Source organism: Athene cunicularia (genome assembly GCF_003259725.1).
Source record: "Athene cunicularia isolate RWA chromosome 23 unlocalized genomic scaffold, athCun1 chr23_part1, whole genome shotgun sequence".
Lineage (NCBI taxonomy): Eukaryota > Metazoa > Chordata > Aves > Strigiformes > Strigidae > Athene > Athene cunicularia.
The window spans coordinates 1,057,507-1,075,242 of NW_020799130.1; the positions used below are offsets into that span (position 1 = coordinate 1,057,507).

Here is a 17,736-nt window from a genome sequence, read left to right on the forward strand (position 1 = left end):
GCCCCCTGCGCCAGCCCGGTCCCGCGTCCACCCGCGGGCGTCAGGCAGGAGCGAGGGAAAAGCAGTTCCGGGCCCGGGCGGCCTGGAGCCGCGCCCTGCGCCAGCGCTTTGGTGTTTGAGCACGACGGAGCCGGCTCACGGGCGACACAAACCCCAGGGGCAGCAGGGCTGGGGCTGTCACCCCCCACCCGCCGCTGCCGCTAACGCGAAGGGGCTTAGAACCCGGCACTCGGGCGCTTTTGGAGGGCGGAGAGCGCGTTAGGCCAAGGGTAAAACAAACACCCCGGTGCTGCCCGGCTCCAGGAAACCCCCGTGCGAGCCCGACCCTGCCCCTGGGCTGCCAGAGGCCACACACGAGCATCACGTCGCGTCCCCTCGGTGCCGAGCGCCACGGTCCCACCTGGAGAGCGGGCGAGAACGGAACCTCCCGCGCTCGGCCCGGGAGTCGCTGCGGGCAGCCCCGGGCTGAGCCTCGTCCTTCCCGGGCGCTCCCGGCCCGGGCCAGCTCCTTTTAAAGCCACTTTGCCCACCAGGCTCCCGCGGCCGCTCGGCTCTTCGGGCCTCACGAACGTCTGAAACAGGAGCCCCCTGACTCAGGACACAAAACAAAGCGGAGTTACACCTACTACTTCTTTTATTGTATTTTATTTGCATAAACAAACTTCAGGGCTTTGCTAAACAGGAACTGTTCAAGTCAAAACAAACCAAACTCTAGTCGGTGTGTGTGGGGAAACAGCACAGCAATCCTGGGGAGGGGAAGGCAGAGAGGGAGAGCGGTGTCTTTGCAGCACATGCCTCTCCGGCTACGAAGGCTCGCTGACTCAGCCAGGGAACTGTCCGCAAACTTCTTCAGAATATTTTTAAGATAAAAAGAAATACGATCATAACGGCCGTCCCTAACCAGCACAGGAGGGATTTTGCCTTTTTGTTTTTATAAAAAGATTAATAAAAAATATTGAAAAATTCTCATATCCTTTTATATTTTTAACCTAGTAGAATTCTGAAGTTTCTTAGAAAACTATGTTACCTTGGAAAGAGCACTCGAGTTCACGACCAGCTGCAAAGAGGATACACAAAATGCCTACAAGCAGTTTGGTTTTTTTTTTTTTTTTTTTTTTTTTCTTTTTTCTTTAAACCATGCTAATTCTGTTAACTTTCAACATAAAAGGAAAACAATCATTTTTAAAAGGCCCTAAACTCAACTGTTACATAAAAAAAAAGGTGTTTTGTTTTTTGTTTTTTTTTTAAAAAAATCATAGCAGTTTGGTCCCAACAAGTTAACATTTAGATGTTTATTCACATGCTTCATTGTTTTCTTATTTATAAGAACCAAAAATAGTTTCCAAAATTATCATTTAGTTGATGTTACTACATACGTAAAGGCCTAAAATAAGAAGAGTATGAATTTAAAAAAAATTGAATACACAACAGGGGAGAAAAATTTGAAGTGGCGAGTTAATCCCGACCTTTACTATTTCAAATTATAAAAGAGAAACAAAAATGCCAAGACTACTGGGTTAAGATGGGCACAAACCAAAATCCACATTGTCTTCAAAGCCTGTTACCAAAAGATTAACCGACCGTTCAGTAAGGTCACGGACGAGAGAAAATCGAGGATCTCACCCTGTACTTGACCTTAGGCAGTCCAGAGGGGAAGTCTTTGGGCAGATAGACTCCACGAGTGGATCCAAGCGTAAATGATTGATCAGTTCTAGTCCACACTTAGGGAGGCTGACTCTGGAAACGCAGTTAACTTCGGGGTAGTTTCAGAGCTCCTCTCCAGGGCTCTGCTCAGCACTTGAGGATCGTCCTGACAACGCCCAGCCCCAGCGTCGTGCCGAGCCCCTTCCCTCCTGCCAGGGCTCTCGCCAACCCGCGGGCGCTGCGGCTACTCGGCCGTCGTCTGCAAGGCGTCCTTCTCCTCTCTGTTCTCTGTGCCGCTCTCGTCATCCTCGATTTCCCCTTCTTCTCCGCTGAATTTGTCATGAGCCCACTTGGGGCTGGTGCTCGACTTTCGGAACATGAAGCGACCTCTTCCTCGGGGGAAAGCGCCCCGGCCGCGGCCTCTGTTCACCCACTTGTCAGCGCCTTCGCCCTCCCGGTCGTCGTGCTGTGCGGGAGGAAGCAGCAACATCAGCTCACGCAGCGACTGCCCGCGCCTCACACAGCGACACCGGCGCCGCACGCAGCGACTGCCCGCGAGGCAAGAGCGGGGAAACCCTCGCAGCACGCGCCCGGGGCAGCACGAACCCGGCGGCCGTGCTGTGCCGTGGTGAACACTGCCAGCTGGAGAGAAAAGCTGCCTGGGTTTGGGGAAGAAAAACAGGCAAGGAGGGCAGGGACACAATCGCTGCCCGTGGAGAGCTGCCCTCGCTGACGGGAGCTCCCTACGGAACCTTCAGGGGGGGCAGGGGACAGATGCCGTGGTACTCCCGGCCTAGACAACTCCACAATTTAGATATTCTACACATTTCCCCTTTATTTCCTTGCCAGGCAAACCACTTCGGCAGCTTCAATCCTTACTGCTGGTACTCCGGGGTTTAGCAACGCGCCGCCTTCAGAACGCTTCGCTAAAGCGGATGCAGGTGGTACAAAGTGACACGGACTACGCCACCAGGCTCAAACTGATCCATTTCTGTATGTAAAGTGCAGCACAGACTGGACACCCCCAAAAAAAGGACAATTCTGCCTTCAATGACATCAGAGAAAAATGCAGTAAAAAAAAAAAAATAAAAAAAAATCAAGGCTTGTTTGAGGTCCAAGACTGCAATCCGGTATTATTTAATGACAAGATTAGGGACCTCGAGTACTCCAACTCAGGAAGAGAAAAAATGAGTTAGTGCCTGTTTAGAACTACCCCTTTCTCAGAGGTCGGACAGGATTCTCCCAGACCAGTGCCCAGTAGTGTGGCAGACTGCCATCGCCACAGAAAAAGGAACAGTACTGACCCACCCAGGAAGCTGGAGGCTTTCTGGGGATAAAGAACCAAGAAACAGAAGCCACCTGCAACAGACTAACAGATCCGAGCTGCGTTGGCCACACCACTGGGAAACACGTGCTCTTTAACTGGCCTGCAGGATTTCACTTAATGGCAAACCACTGCACAGTGAACAGAAACGAGTCCTCTCGAGCCAAGAGCCAGGAGCTGCTTGTGAAGAAGTGTCACGTGAAGCCTTAACCTGGTGGACTGTGGTTTAACGACAGCTGGTGCTCTCACCTCTAAAGCATTTAAGAGCAGATATACCTGGAGCGTACATACACGTTTCGGTACTTCAGACACATACCAAGTAGTACTTCTTGCTCTTAGGTGTGTACTCTGGATCCCACTCCTCCTCTCTGTTCCGCTTCTGGAAGTCGTTGTTGCCGCCGCTGTTGCTGTTATTGTTGCCTGAAAAGTTGCCTCTGCCCCATCCTCTCCCTCTTGCTCTGAACTGCTGCAACAGCGAAACACAAGAAAAAAAAAAATGAAGTGGTTGCAGTGGCAGTGCCCTCCCACCCGCAGACAGCTCCCCGGGCTACCAAGAGACACAACATCACCTCGCTAACCACCCAAAGCGCCTTTAACCCCGCATTAGAGCTCAGTACATCGTGGGGTTTTCTGGCTCATCTGATCGCACAGTTTCTACAAAGTTGTTTTAAGATCACGTAGAGGCATTTCCAGAGCACCCAAGAGAAAGCACCCGACACAGACAATGCACACTAGGGCGCCAGAGCTGCGGGCAGAGCGCGGCGAGTCACGGCGCAGCCCGACCCCGCGACGTTGCTCAGCAATTACTAATGCACAAAAGCTTCCAGGCTCGATCCTGCTCTGTACATCTTGAGTTCAACTGCCCAGACTATATTCTCAGCACCCTGGTCTGTGCTCCACACCTGCAGAAATCATACTGTGGCTCATCATCCACCACCAGACAGCGCCTGTGGGTCTCTCCTCTGGGTACGTTTAACTGCGGAGGAGCACGGCCCGGCGGCCGCTCCCGGGCGCTTTGGGAACCGATACTTGGGAGGGGGTGGAGGACACTTACAAAGGTCCCTCGAGCTCTTCCTCTCTCATTTGGACCAGCGAACTCTTTAGTCCCAAGCCGGGACTTGTCAAAGCCTGTGGTGCTTTCCTCCCTCTCCTCAGTCTCCTCGGGATATTCCTCCGCTTTGACTGAATGAGAGGAGCGCGAAGATGACGAACTGGATCTGGATCTCTCACGGACCCGTCGGTGTTTCCTGTTTCAGCGATAGGAAATGGAGGTGAGGGATAGGAAACGGAGGCGAGGAGGCCACCAACAGGGTCAGTAACTCTGTTGTGACTTGTTTGCTACAGAACCGTTTCTTTATCGCTCCCTGTCAGTGCAAGGCTCTCCCCTTCCTACTGCGAAAAGGAAGAGCTCGGGATCAGCTACAACACGCAGCCCTAACACGAATCCCAAGTCTTCTCCAGAAAGAACTTGCTGCTTCTACGGTGTTTACACCATCGACTACGAGATAAGCATGCATCTGCAGTTTTAGTCAAATGGAAAGCTAAGCCAATAGAAAAGGATTAAATTAACATTCAAGCAGAGTCATTTAAACCTGGCTATCCTCTATAACACAACAGGAACAAGGAAAAGTGACTCACCCGTTCTGACACATGGAGCCTTCCCATTTACCTTTAACAGTTATTTAGTGTTTCAGATAGATACAGTGATATCAAGATGGCAGGCAGAGGAATAATTCAGGCCACTGCAGGAGTTTATGTCAAAAGGTGCACACCTAGAGGCACACGATGGCGTCTCCAACCTTAACAGCAGAAATATGAAAGGCGGAAGGAAACGGCTATTAGGATTCCTACATACTTTTTCTTTGAGCCTTTGTGACTTTTCTCCGTTTTCTCAGTTGATCTTTCCCTTGAGTGACTTGAATCTCTCGAGTCCACTGATTCTCTGGATTTATCCCGTTTAAGATCTCTTTCCTTATGTTTTTTACGGCGTTCAATATCAAGGCGCAGGTCAACAGGGTCGTCCTTATATTTCCCTTCAGCCTACAAACGCAGGGAAGAGGGAGAGTTTAACACCAAGGTTGACAGTTCACTAGCTCAGCACCATTACTTTGCTATTGACTACACAGACTTCTGGAGAACAGGAATTTATCTGAATACTAATCAACAATACGTTTTAAGATGTAAACTAATACACTATTTTAAAAGTTTTTATTTGTCAGAGTTCAATTTTCCTACTGCTTTTTAAGATCACTGCTTTATAACTTTTATTCTCTGCTTTTAAACAGTATTAGGATAAACAGCCTGGTAATAGGGGAGGGAGAAACACAGAAGCTGACACACTGTACACCACAGCCAGTGAGAGATGAGAGCGACTCGGAAATCCAATCCAACTGATTGTGGATCACAACTACAGCACGTCAAAAACGCCTAACAGCCCCTGGACGTTTGTTACTGAACAGCAGCATGCTCGCTGTCCTGCTGACAGACATCACCTAGCAGGGTGGAAGGAATCTGAATCGCCAGGTCTGGAAACAGGACTTAAGGAGAAGCAAAAGCTGACTGCTGCTTGGCGATGCCCAAGACAGCGATTACTGATCAAAGTGGTACGAGATGGAGGCCGCTGAAATGCAGCAACCAAGCGCATCTGGGAGAACGCCACAACAATCCCAGTGGTACGGAGCCTTTAATACGTCTGTCAAGAAGATTTACTGCGAGGCAGACGTCCCCGTGGCGGCACTCCTTCCCCCGCCGCTGGGAAGTCACCACAGATGGAGGGTGCGTTTCTCCACACAATCCCAGCAAGCCTGGTGCAAGCTGACCCCGGTGCTTCACAAAGCAAAAAACCAACCGGCTGCAGGAAAAACACTCAACAACTAGATTATTTTTTTTTCTTTCCCTTTTACATTGCTAATTTTTAAAAAAATCTGGCAATGCTTGCTTTGAGTTCTACTGAAATAATGGATAAAGACAGTTTCTTTGGAAAACGAGAAGCTGCGTTACCTGCGTATACTTTAAGAGCAGTGGTACCTGGATGAGATTCTGCTGACTGCACACACAGGAGCAGCAAACTGACAGTGGCTGTGGCTCTGACAAACACTGACCCGAGTAGCAGCAGGTCTGCGGGCAGGCTGTACACGATGGTGCTAGCAACAACTCGCAGCCTCCACGGCTGCGCGCAGCGACTGCTACTGCATTTACACAACACTAATCTCGGGAACTGTATGACTTGATACGCAACATACATCATATTAATCGTCTTGAATTAAATACAAAAGGATTAGTAATTCTCTAGCTATTAAATTTTTTACTTACATGAGTTTCTAAACACTTTTTTGTTTAAATAATTATGTCAAATAACGCAGGAGTGAGAGCAGGCGTTTTGTTTTGGTATTTTGCTCTTCTACTTTCCCCAGGCAAAGAGCTTTAATTTCTACTCTGAGAATAAAACTGCTCCCAACACGATGGATGACAGATAAGTGACAAAATCAGCAGCAGCTCCCTTATGTGGTACAGCAAACACCTATTTGGGTTTGTGAGGGCACGTCTGTTTCACGGAAGGCTGGCGAGCTGTTTGGAAACCACGTTTATAACACACTCTGCCAAGCTGATGCTCAGAGTTCAGGCCCATCAAATCCATCTCACCATCGTCCATGTCAAGCCATAAGTGTGTTTGGAAAAAATCGAAAACAAATATGAAACAAGTAAGGTTTCAGCAGGACTGTTTAAAATCTCTTCAACGTTCAACGTAAATATGTATGAAGGTGAATAAACAAAGGTTAAAATCCCAAACATTTTACGTTAAGCCGTTTTTATGATTGTTTACAGTGAGCGCAATGGCTTAACATTCATCTACTCAGAAAAGCTAATACACTAAAATTCCAAATGGTCTGGATCTACTAAAACAGGTGCTGAATGTTAAAGTAACAGCAATCAACAAGAAATGGTACAAGTAAGTTGTTAGAACAAAATTTATCATCTGCTTAATAGTGTATTTGGTTTAGATAAGTATTTAGTTTTACTTTCCTCTTTTTGACATGCATGTCTTTTTGAAAACATGGTTGGAAATATCGCATGTATACAATTGATTTAATAATACTTACAAGCAGAAAAATATCACAAAAAGTCTCTTCTCTCATCATGGGCACTTGTTCCAAAAATCCTCTCTTTTTTCTCAAGCTCACCTCAATTGACTTTGGGGTCATTTACCATAGTCTAACCACTTCACAAAGGTTGTTGATACATTTTTAATAAAAATTAACCCTTTGTAGTTCATTTTTAGAATTATGCCCATCCTTAAAAGAAAAACACAAACTTAAGTAGAGAGTAATTTAAACAAAAACATCACTGTTAAGTTCATGCCCAATGCACTCATTTTGTTGAATTAAACTAGTCAGAGTAACAGTTCACCTTGAAGCCAGGATCCCTGGAACTTTTCGTTTCCTCTTGAGAGAATCCATGTTTTCTAAAAGTACTGGGAGATATATCTATCCTCCTAAAAGAAAGTACACAGATATAATCTTGCTTGTAAGAAGAATCTGAAGGTTTTAGATCAAATGTCATTTAAATGTCATGTAAAGCAGACCAGTATTTCCAAAGGTACTTAAAACTCTCCATATTTTTCCTTTTTTTTTTTTTTTTTTCCCCCCAGAAGCTAGTTATATACTTGAATTATTCCAGAGTTTAAGACAAGAATATCTGAAATACCCCTGAAGAGTTAAGACAGTGTCTAATGGCACCAACCTGTGGATTTCAGGGCTCTTTTTGTTTTTAGCTGCATCTTGTTCCATTCCTTTCTTTAGATATTTGGTAAAGCGTTCATTCAGTGTCATTCCTGAAGACCCAAAGTGATGCTCTGTTGGGGGTTTTAAGGAAACAGTGCAAAATATTAATGTCGTTTTTGCAAAAAGCCAAAGCACATGAGTGCTGGTCAAATTCAGACACACGTGAAGGACCCTGGGGAGGAGCTCTGACTAATGCTGCTGACAAACTCCAGTTTCACTCTTGAAATCAACAATTTATTCAAGTGAGTCACAAATTCACTAGGGTACACAAATTCTAAGTCACAGTCTCTCCGAACACTGCTCAGGTAAAAACAAGAGTGCCTCTTCTGCCTTTCCAGAAGAGAAGTTATTTATCTAAATGAAAACGACTCACGACGGGGCTGCTCTTCCCATCTCTGGAATATCTGCTGGAAAATAACTCTCTGGGCATTAACTAGAGTGCATGAAACCTACTTCACTGGGCAAGGGAGGAGTGAACCTTCATCTGAGCATACACGGACTTCTGACCTACCTCTTACGTGATGGACTATAGTCACTATGTGTTGAGCAAACAGTTCAGAAGGGCTTCGCTGAGACTGAGCAGACTGAATGTGATGGAAAATCGAACGGAATTCTTGCTCTTTTTTGTTGCTGTGCACAAGGTCACGACACAGCTTGCGTTCCTGAGCCAGTATGCCACTTGGGCTAGAAGAAGAACAGACCACATGAAATAGAAAAACAGGGTAAAGGGAAGTAGTTTAGGATGACTTCTGTTTCACAAGTTGGAAGCTGGCTGCATTTTTAATGTAGTATTATGAAGGCACCGAAGAACATTCAATGGCACAAGCAGGACACTTGCTTCAAAATCTCTAAAAGACACTGATCTAGGTTACTCTAACAACTCAGGTCACTTGTTATTCTCTATGTGGAGGGCTCTGCGGGTATTAAACCCTGACATCCTGTGAGACACACCACTAGTTGGCTGTGATCTTTTGCTGCTGTTCCTAAGTTCTAGATTACCTCTAACACCCCGCAGAGCGTATCAACACTTACTGGCTACTGCTGTACAAATGTATTTTCTGGAATAACTTTTTATTGTCTTAAGATTTCTTAAAGCAATGCTGAGGTGGCTCTCAGAGCATCCAAGAGTTTCAGTAATGCTACGCTGAGAAAAAGAGTAGTTAAACACACTCCAGAGAACCAAGTGTCATTTAAGCTGTGCTGTAATTTCACTGTACCACTAAGCTTCTAGCAGCAAGAAGCCACTGAGTACCTCTCCCTTTCCAGAGCCTGGTGTAGCGTGGAGCCTGATGCAGAAACATTTACATTCTGAACTGATCTTACACCTACTTGTAGGAAACCTTAGGAAGAGTTGTTTAACCTTCACAGTATACTTTCACCATCCACAATCTGGTAACCCCTCTAACCTCTCACCACAATAAAAAAAAAAAAAAAGGTCACACAAGTATTACAATCCCAGAAAAAAATTAATCTCTGTCTCCATAAAATGCAAACTGTGATGCAAATTATTTAGCCTTCCTTACACTTGGCAAGTGTATGAGGATCTCAGAAAGAGAAACAGGAAAAATTCACTATCTAGACTTCTCAAAAAATAGCAAATACTTACCGTGCAAGATCTTCATCAAAGGAATCCATTCGAATATTGACCTGGGCCTCACGGGTAATGGAAAAGGAGGATTTGCCAGGAGCTAGCCCCTCTACTTTGGTGCCTGGTTTCTCCTTCACCTCAGAAGTCTTCCTCGGTGGGGGGGAAGAACTTTTTTCCTGGCTCGATTTGTAAGTGGTCACTCTAAAATTCTTTTCAGGAACAAACCCCCTGTGACCTGGCTCAGCTCTCTTGGACGCTGGCCTCTCTTCTTTTTTTGACCTTTCAGAATAGCTTTCCTCCTCCATTTCATCAGGTTTTCTCTGCTTCTCTTTTCCAGGCGGCAAGAACACCACTCCTTCCCATTTTCCTGGCCTATCCTCTTCTTGACTTTTACTTGAAGTTGCTACGACTTTAGACATAAATTTGGGCTCATCATCAAATTCCGAATCTTTTCGGCCCTTTGCCTTATCTTTCTTTTCCTGCTCATCTGTTTCCTCTTTGCCATAATGACCTTCCTTGTGGAACTCCGGGACCTTTAGCTTGTCAAAGTCATCCCGGAATTTGTAGCGCTTGGGCGACTGGCTGCCGCGATATCCCTTCTCGGAGTCGGCTTTGGATGCGTAGGAGTCAGATTTTGCCTTTCCGTCTGTTGATCCCAACTCAGAGAAATTCCCTTTCTCTTTTGATTTTTCTTTTTCAACATTTGTTACTTTCTGTTCTTTGTCTTTCCCATTCTCAGTCTTCTGCTCTTCCAGATACCTGTTCATAAAACAGACATTACAGTAGTTCTCTTATTAAACATCAAAGAGGTTAATACTTCAGTTGAAAGCAGTCAAATTTCAGAGAACACCAAGCTATGCATGTACAGAAAGCTGTCTCTAGGCCCTAAAATAGTTAAAATGTAAAGCAGATTACTCAGCCTGGATTTAAGACTTTTAGTTCTCAATAAATTCATCAAATGTAAAAAGAAAATGGATATGCAGAACTGATGAAATGAGGCTTAAGAACAACTAAAAACAGCTTACCCACAGATTCATTTCAAGGAAAATAGTAACATCTTACCCAATCGGTTTATTTACTTACAAACCTGGTTCAGGAGAACAACACATCAAAACTTTCAAACTGGGCTGTTCTGCTTTAAACAACACTGGAAATAAAAGCCTCAAAAGCTACTTCAAATTTTGGCTGCAAGTTTCATAGGTAAGCTAAATATTTCATGACAGACTGTAAATACAAATAAAAGCAAAAAGGTTAACAGAGGAGAATATTTATTTTGCTGGGAGAAGACAAAACACTTCTATAGTGAGAACAATTTAGCTAGTTTAAAGCATCAAAACTATGTTTTAAAGCATTCAATAAGCAAACCCCTGGCTTTGAGGAAACAGCAGTAAAGCCCAAGGACATTAGTTCAGTGCCTTTGGAAAGCCCAAATAAGAGTTACAGCTTTTTTTTTTGGGGGGGGGGTGGTGGTGTTTGTTTGTTTGTTTTTTAAATTTCAGACATCCTTGATATAGAATCAGTTCAAAAACAACTTTAAAAATAATGCAGAAAAGATTTAAAAGCACTCGTGAATGCTACCGTGTCTTTTAAAAGAAAGTGGCACCTTCACGCACGAATCTGCAGTGGGCTGACCAAGCAAACAGAAACATGGGAAGCTGATGCCTTCGGTATGGAAGTGTCTTAACTTCAGCGATGATCTCGGTGCTTTAGTTTCTCAGATTAACCACATGCACAAGCACTGCAGCTACACCTGCCTTAGCCTGCCTGCAGCAGGACATGCAGCAAGATTTTTATTAAATTCTGCTAGTTTATAGTATCTAATGCAGTTCAAGAATGCAACACTAAAAATATGCCTTTAACTGAAAAGTAAAGAACTGAGAAACGCAAGCTTCCAGTCTGCACTGTCAGGCTGCCAGACAATCTCATCGGGCACACCTTCAAGCCTTCAGGAGCTAGGAACATTTTTGGAGGGGACCTACACAATCTTTAGAACTCTCCAAGTCAGAAAACAAACTCCAACTTTCTACAACACGGGGCCAGGTCGGTATTTCGTTCTGTAATTAGAGGCAGCACCAGGCCCAAGGAGCTGGCCGCCCGCAGCCCCCCGGGGGCCTCGCAGTGCTCCTGGGGAGCGCCCAGAGGGGCGAGCCGCCCGCCAGAACCCAGCGCAGCGCCACGGGACGCATCACTTGCCTTTTGGAGAAGGCTCCTCCTCCGGGAGCTGTGGTTTCCTCCTTCTGAGACGTACTGTAAATCGAACTGATTGGTGTTGGACTTTTGCACACCGGGCTCTTCCTTGTTGGGCTCAAACCCGCTGAGCCATGCTCAAAGGGGCTCTGATGAGAGCCTGCCTGAAAGGAGGTGCCGCCGCCCTGCAAAGCGGAGCCCATCTGCGGTGGGGTGGACAGCGGAGGGCTCGACTTCTGCAACGGACTCGGCCGAGGAGAACGACGCCTCACCACAACAGATTGGAGAGGGCTTTTTAACGCAGGGCTGCGTTCCCTTGGGCTAAGCTCAGACACAGAAGCTCTCGACGCTGAACTGGTGCCATAGGTGGTCATATCTTGCCACGGTTTTGATCCCTCAGATGCCTTGACATCTTGAGCCACTGCTCCTGAAAACGGCTGCTCCTTAGCCTCATCACCTTGATTATCTCCCGCAGGCTGAGATGCCCGGGCATCCTTGGAAGATGACTTTTTCTCCTTTCCGGATTTACGCTTGGATGACTCAACTCGGCTGTGATTTGAGGAAGACCGGGAAGAGGAAGACCTCCTTGACCGATCGGAAGATGACTTATCAGAATTTCTAGAATGACTTCTAGACCTTGGTGAAGGAGACCTTCTCTTGGGTGAACGAGAGCGTGACCTCCCTCTACGAGGGCTGTACGCTTGGCGATAATTTTGCCAGTTTGACCTGTAATTCCCATATCCTCCTCGGTTATACTGGCCCCATGGATAAAACCCTCGATTTCGGCCACGAAAATAATACGGTCTCCTGTATCCTCTATTATGACCTCTGAAATCCCGGTTCTGATACACTCTCGGATGGTTCCTCTCTCTGTTATGAGATGGAGAATAAGATCTTGAACGGGACCTAGAACTGATAAAAGAAAAAAAATAAGTATTTTCAAGTTTATTCTTCTGTCACAACTTTTTATTTGAAGCCTTATAAAAAAGATTTTGAAAAACCTATTTCTAAGCCTTTAAACGTAATTTCTTTCGTTTACCCTCATCCAATTGAGGCATTACACTTTGCCCTCAATAAACTGCAGTGGAAATATCTGTGATACTGCCAAACAAATATTTGACTTCAGGATCATTGCAGAAACCATGAGTACACGTTGCTCTTCATTTTTCTAGGATGAACATGGCTGCTATCCAGCTTCAGAAAAAGTGACAAAATATCTCAAACTTGCAGTCCTTCACAGCTCAAGGTCAAGGTTATACCTCATCTTAGATCTCTTCCACAAAGAGATTCTTTACGCACGTCATGCTACTGTTACTGGATCGGATCCAAAAAAATCTTTCTCTTGTGTCCCAAGTTCTCATTGTGCTTTTGAAATCCTGATAATCAAGATGAAACCCCACGTCTTCACCAGCCGAGTTAAACAAACTGCTACTCCTCAACACAAGAGCAGCAGTACTGGAGCAAACGGCACACTGCTCTCTAGTTTTAAGTTTCCAAAGGTGCAGCCCTTGCCACAGCTCAGAAGCTGAGGCTCCGCACAAGGGGGGGAAGCAGAGGGAAGCGCTGGCTCTCCAGCCTGGTGCCGCAAGATGGCCCTGCTCAGTGTCCCTCTGCTCGCCTCCCGAGCAGAGCTGAAACCAGGACACGCACAAAGCCTGTAAGAACGCTGACTTAAGTGGCAAAACATTAAGAGCTAATTGTTCCAGTAGTCTCTTCCGCTAAAGTTTTGGAGCTGCAGATGGGCAAGTGTTTAAAAGCCCCACTGTAACCCAGGATTAAAGGCCAGCTTTGCAGTAAGTACTTCACAGCTGCTGGCAAAACAAACTTCCATTGAAAAATCTGAATTGTAGCAAATTTGAATTTAGTAAAATAGAGAAAGTGTCCAAACTAGTAAGTTTAAACAGAAAAGCGGTTCTTCCAAATGGAATTTTAGTAAATAATATTAACTGAGAAACCATTTCCACAGTCCCTTCTCACCTGAAGAGAAATCAGGCTGTAAAACACTCACGGCTCACAGCCCAGCAGACCTGTACTTTCACAGCTGGGCAAAGCACAGCTCGCTGCTGCCCCCTCTGCACTCACTGCCCAGCCCTCCCCACTGCCAGGGAACACAACACTGCCCTCACAATTCCTACACCATTAGCACACACGCGTGCAGCCAGAGACCAACTTGAGTTCTGTTTTTATTTCTTCCACCTACCAAATACGTTACAGTTTAGTAAGAAACCGGTTATTCATACTACAGTCATTGCCAGCAAACAGTTTCATGATAATTTTAACATATGCTTCATCCTTTTACTTCAAACAACCAAAAAAAACCCTAAGCTACGTATGAGAGACACTTAGTCATTTGAACAACGACGACAAGGAAAAGCACAGATGCAGACGGCAAGAACCAATTCCAACAAGCCCTCGTCAAAAGCACGAAGAACACATACGCTCCCATTTCCAAACAGCTGCTGCATTTGTGATCAATTACCAGCAAAGGGACCTGTTGTACACCACTTCCAAAATCTGTTCGATCATTTTAGAGAGGCTTGCAGCAGGAAGATTTCACTCCAAAAGTTGCGGAGATTATTTATAAGAAATCTTTTTAGAAAAATACAGTGAAAAATATGCAAAAGAAACACCACAAATAATAACTCTCCCAGCTCTGCCAGCCCCTGTAGCTGGTCAGCTACTACACAGCGCTCCAGTGCTAAAGCACCCACCACTTTACAATCAGGTGAAAATGAAAAATAAAGCAATAAATATTAGGCAGACTCCCAACATGGCAATACAACTTCAAACAAGCAGTAAACCTACCAAATGCAGAGTAAATTTTTGTGGCGTATGCTGAAGTAATGGACTTTTATGTCACGATACCACAAGACCTACCTCAGAGAATATCCTAACGCCATACAAGATGACTTGTCTGTGCTAACCCCCTCCATTTGATTCTTTTTTTTTTTTTAAACAGGAATTATTTACAAAGCACAAGCAGATTCAGCAGCAGCATGGAGGAAATGATCATGTTTGCACAGGGTGCCTTTGTTTTCAACTGTCAAAGTCCCTTCACAGCTAGGCAGATAGTCCCAAATGACCACGTATCTTCCAGCATTCCAGCTTCCTTCTGCAAAAAACTCAGTTTGACTCAAGTCTCCACCTCTAATTTAGTTTTGTCATGTCCTTCTCTCTCCAACTGTACATTTATTAGAGTCTCTGCATTTGAAAAAAGTTCTCTTTAATTGTTAACAGTTGCATGTGTTTACAGTCTAATGATTTTCAGAATACGTGCTATTAATTTAAGATTACTGAAAAAACAGCTGAACATCATTATACCAAGTCCAACTGGAACGCCCTTTGCCAGATACAAAAGGCTTAGCCAAAAGAAAAGGAAAACACAGATATCCTGATATCCAGGGGAGACGTGAGCCTTTAACTGGCCTGATCGGAAGCAATTCAGGGAGGTAAGAACAACTATTATGCACACCAACCATTTCTCAAAATTAACTGCAGTGAAATTACCTTTACCCGGTTTATCCGTTCCGACTGATCGTTGCTGTTAACTGACTCCTGTAAGTTGAGGGGAGGGGCAGGGAAACAACAACAAAAACTGCCCCTACCTTTCACAGCAGTATCTTAACCTGACAATAAGACTTGTCTCAATTCAGTTTTAGAAAGAGAGGGAAAACATGTAACGTCTGCAAAGGCCTCTCAACTCTGGGGTCAATTACATTAAAAGCTTAAAAAACACCACCAAAGATGTTTAAAAAAAAAAAAAAAAAGGAGCACGTATTGCTGTGGACCTTCTCAACTCCTCCACTCTGACTACGGAACACGCACTTAAACTCTTTCACTGACAGCAGTAAAGCAAAAGTCTAATCAAAAACATTCCAAATCTTAAAATAATCTCAGGTCAGGATAAAAAGCTTTGAATTTCTGCACTTTGTCCTGCTCTGGTGGTTTCAGTCATCATTAACCATGACTACTTTCAATACAGGGAACTGGATCTCAGAGACTGGCGGTGCTGAGCACCAGGAAAAGGACAACGGGCTATCCCATTACATACAGCAGCAATGAAGAACTGCAGAAGAACATGGGGAAAAAACCCACATGCATTTTGGCACAGGCTTCTATTAATACCTTTGAGGAAGAACAAAGTACAGAAGTCCTCTCTAAGTCTAGTCTCTAGTCTAAAAAGGCTGTAACAACTCCACTGTGGACTGTATCCCTGACAAAATGAGCTATACTAACAAAAACACCTTCTGATTTAACTGTACGTTAGAGTATCTGTTACTATTCATACTAGGAGGAAAAGATCTGCATGGAAAAGTAAAATTATTCTTCACCAAAAACAAGCTAGAGACCACATTAAGCGCTCGAAAGAAGTATCCTGACAACGCTGATAAACAGCCACAATTTATTCTCCTAGCTCATTGAAAACCCTTCAGAGCAGTACAGGTTGGCAGGAAACAGCCTAAGACACAGGACACTATCTGCCCTAGAATCTAATCAAAGTCCTTCCCCGGAAAAGAATTAAGTGACAAACCATCTGACCAGGACAGAGAGGAAAAACAGTTACCCACCCTTTGGCTTCAGAGCTGCATGCACTTACCTAAGCCTGCGTTTTCTTGACCGGGAGACAGAACGAGAACGGGAGCGAGATTTGGAGAAGGAACGTGAGCGTGATCTTGATCCAGACCTCGAACGGGAGGAACGAGATCCAGATTTTGATTTGTTAGTTTTAGACATCTTTGCAAGCACCTGTCAGCTGTACCTGAAGGAAACAGGGAAATAAAAGTGTTTGAAAACCGAAGTCATGCGGCAGATCTGGGAGAACGGGCAACATCTGGCAGCCTGACAAACTACAGTGACGTGAAGCTTGCTAAGACTGGAAATACGAATGTTTGAAGTGGCCACCTAATAACTGATGAATGGTGCTGGGCTCAGAGTAGAAGGTTTATTTCAGCCTAAGGAGGAAATCTGAAAAAAAGAATAAAAGGCTTTCACCTCGGAGTAATTACAAATGTGTTACAGGTGAAAGCAGCAAGTTAACGCAAAATCCAGGAACAGGCAGAGGCTGCACTGCCAGCTTAAGCCAGAATACCTTTGAAGAGACAAGCCAGTCCATTCCAGTCACACCACTATCAATACAGCCAGCTGCCACTGCCTTAAAGAACAATGAAGAAATAAAAAGGCTTACCATATTAAAAAAAAATAAATAAAATCCACTCCCTAAACTCTTCTCTGTATTTTCAGAAGGAATCACAAGCAAAAATGATAATCCAGGATACATGACTGTAACCCTATTTGCACAGATCTGCCATGAACTCTTGGGTTCAATCCTGGACGTACGTGTCCTGTCTGCGTGTGCAGTTTATGCAGTTGCTGTGATCAGTTAAAGTGTGTATCATCCAGGGAGGAGTTCTGTTGCAGCCAAAATAATTCAGACGTCCTTCCAAATATTCAGAGACAGAAGAGATTACGATGTAGCATTAAATGACTGGAAGTATCTATAATTACAAATTACCTGGGTTATTTTCAGGCACGTATCCAGGTAAATGTTAGACTCCCCTAGCAGATGTTTCAGGGAATACAGTTTGACCAGATCACTGTTTCAGTTACACGCTACCTGATCTGTTCCCCTGTAAACATCAACTCTGTACCAATGAGCAAGATATTCTACAGGACTTTCGTCATCGCTTACCTCCAGAGAAAGAAAAATATTCAGCACGATTAACTCAAGAGGGGGAAGCGTCATACTGTTTACATTTGGCAGTTGATACAAATTTTAATTCAAGGTGCTGATTTTCCCGCCAGTACCCAAGGGAGTCAAGTGCCTATCGTGCAGTTCTGCAGCTTCCAGCAGGGACCTCCATGAACTTTCCCCTTCGTGCTACCAACGACCTCCACCCGTGACCTCCCTCCCCGAAGGGCCGTGGAAGCAAACGCAGCAGAGCAGAGCCTGGGGAGAGCTCGAGGGCCTCTTCTGCCCAGCCACGACAGTGCTTCGCACTGCAGCAACAGGTGACCCATTTAATCGCTGGATCCAGCCAGAAACAAAATTCCTTACAATTTAAAACTCGATCATGCTGCAAAACATGCTCCAGCTCTTGAATCCCTGTTGGTTCCAGTATAGTTCTTCAGCTTAAATGGAAAACGCTCTGGCGCCTGACTCGGCGAGGAGCAAGGGGACTCCGCTCCTTCCCTCCTCACATTGAGTTCCAGTC

The 17,736-nt window shown here is 45.1% G+C and overlaps 1 protein-coding gene across 2 annotated transcripts in view; it reads right to left on the reverse strand.

Moving 5' to 3' along the window:
* Window positions 1-1,122: 1,122 nt before the first annotated feature.
* The window catches only part of THRAP3 (thyroid hormone receptor associated protein 3), a 28,605-nt gene continuing 11,991 nt past the window's right edge, over window positions 1,123-17,736 (reverse strand). The window contains exons 3-12 of one of the 2 annotated variants that reach the window (XM_026863367.1): window positions 16,122-16,283; window positions 11,531-12,436; window positions 9,356-10,096; window positions 8,261-8,433; window positions 7,709-7,820; window positions 7,376-7,460; window positions 4,824-5,008; window positions 4,023-4,215; window positions 3,285-3,431; window positions 1,123-2,110 (exon numbers count right to left, since the gene is read on the reverse strand). In XM_026863367.1, coding sequence (XP_026719168.1) covers window positions 1,889-2,110; window positions 3,285-3,431; window positions 4,023-4,215; window positions 4,824-5,008; window positions 7,376-7,460; window positions 7,709-7,820; window positions 8,261-8,433; window positions 9,356-10,096; window positions 11,531-12,436; window positions 16,122-16,258 — 2,901 coding nt within the window. In that variant the 5' untranslated portion in view covers window positions 16,259-16,283 and the 3' untranslated portion in view covers window positions 1,123-1,888. Of the gene's footprint in view, window positions 2,111-3,284; window positions 3,435-4,022; window positions 4,216-4,823; window positions 5,009-7,375; window positions 7,461-7,708; window positions 7,821-8,260; window positions 8,434-9,355; window positions 10,097-11,530; window positions 12,437-16,121; window positions 16,284-17,736 lie in introns of both variants that reach the window. The other variant, XM_026863365.1, reaches the window with a different exon arrangement.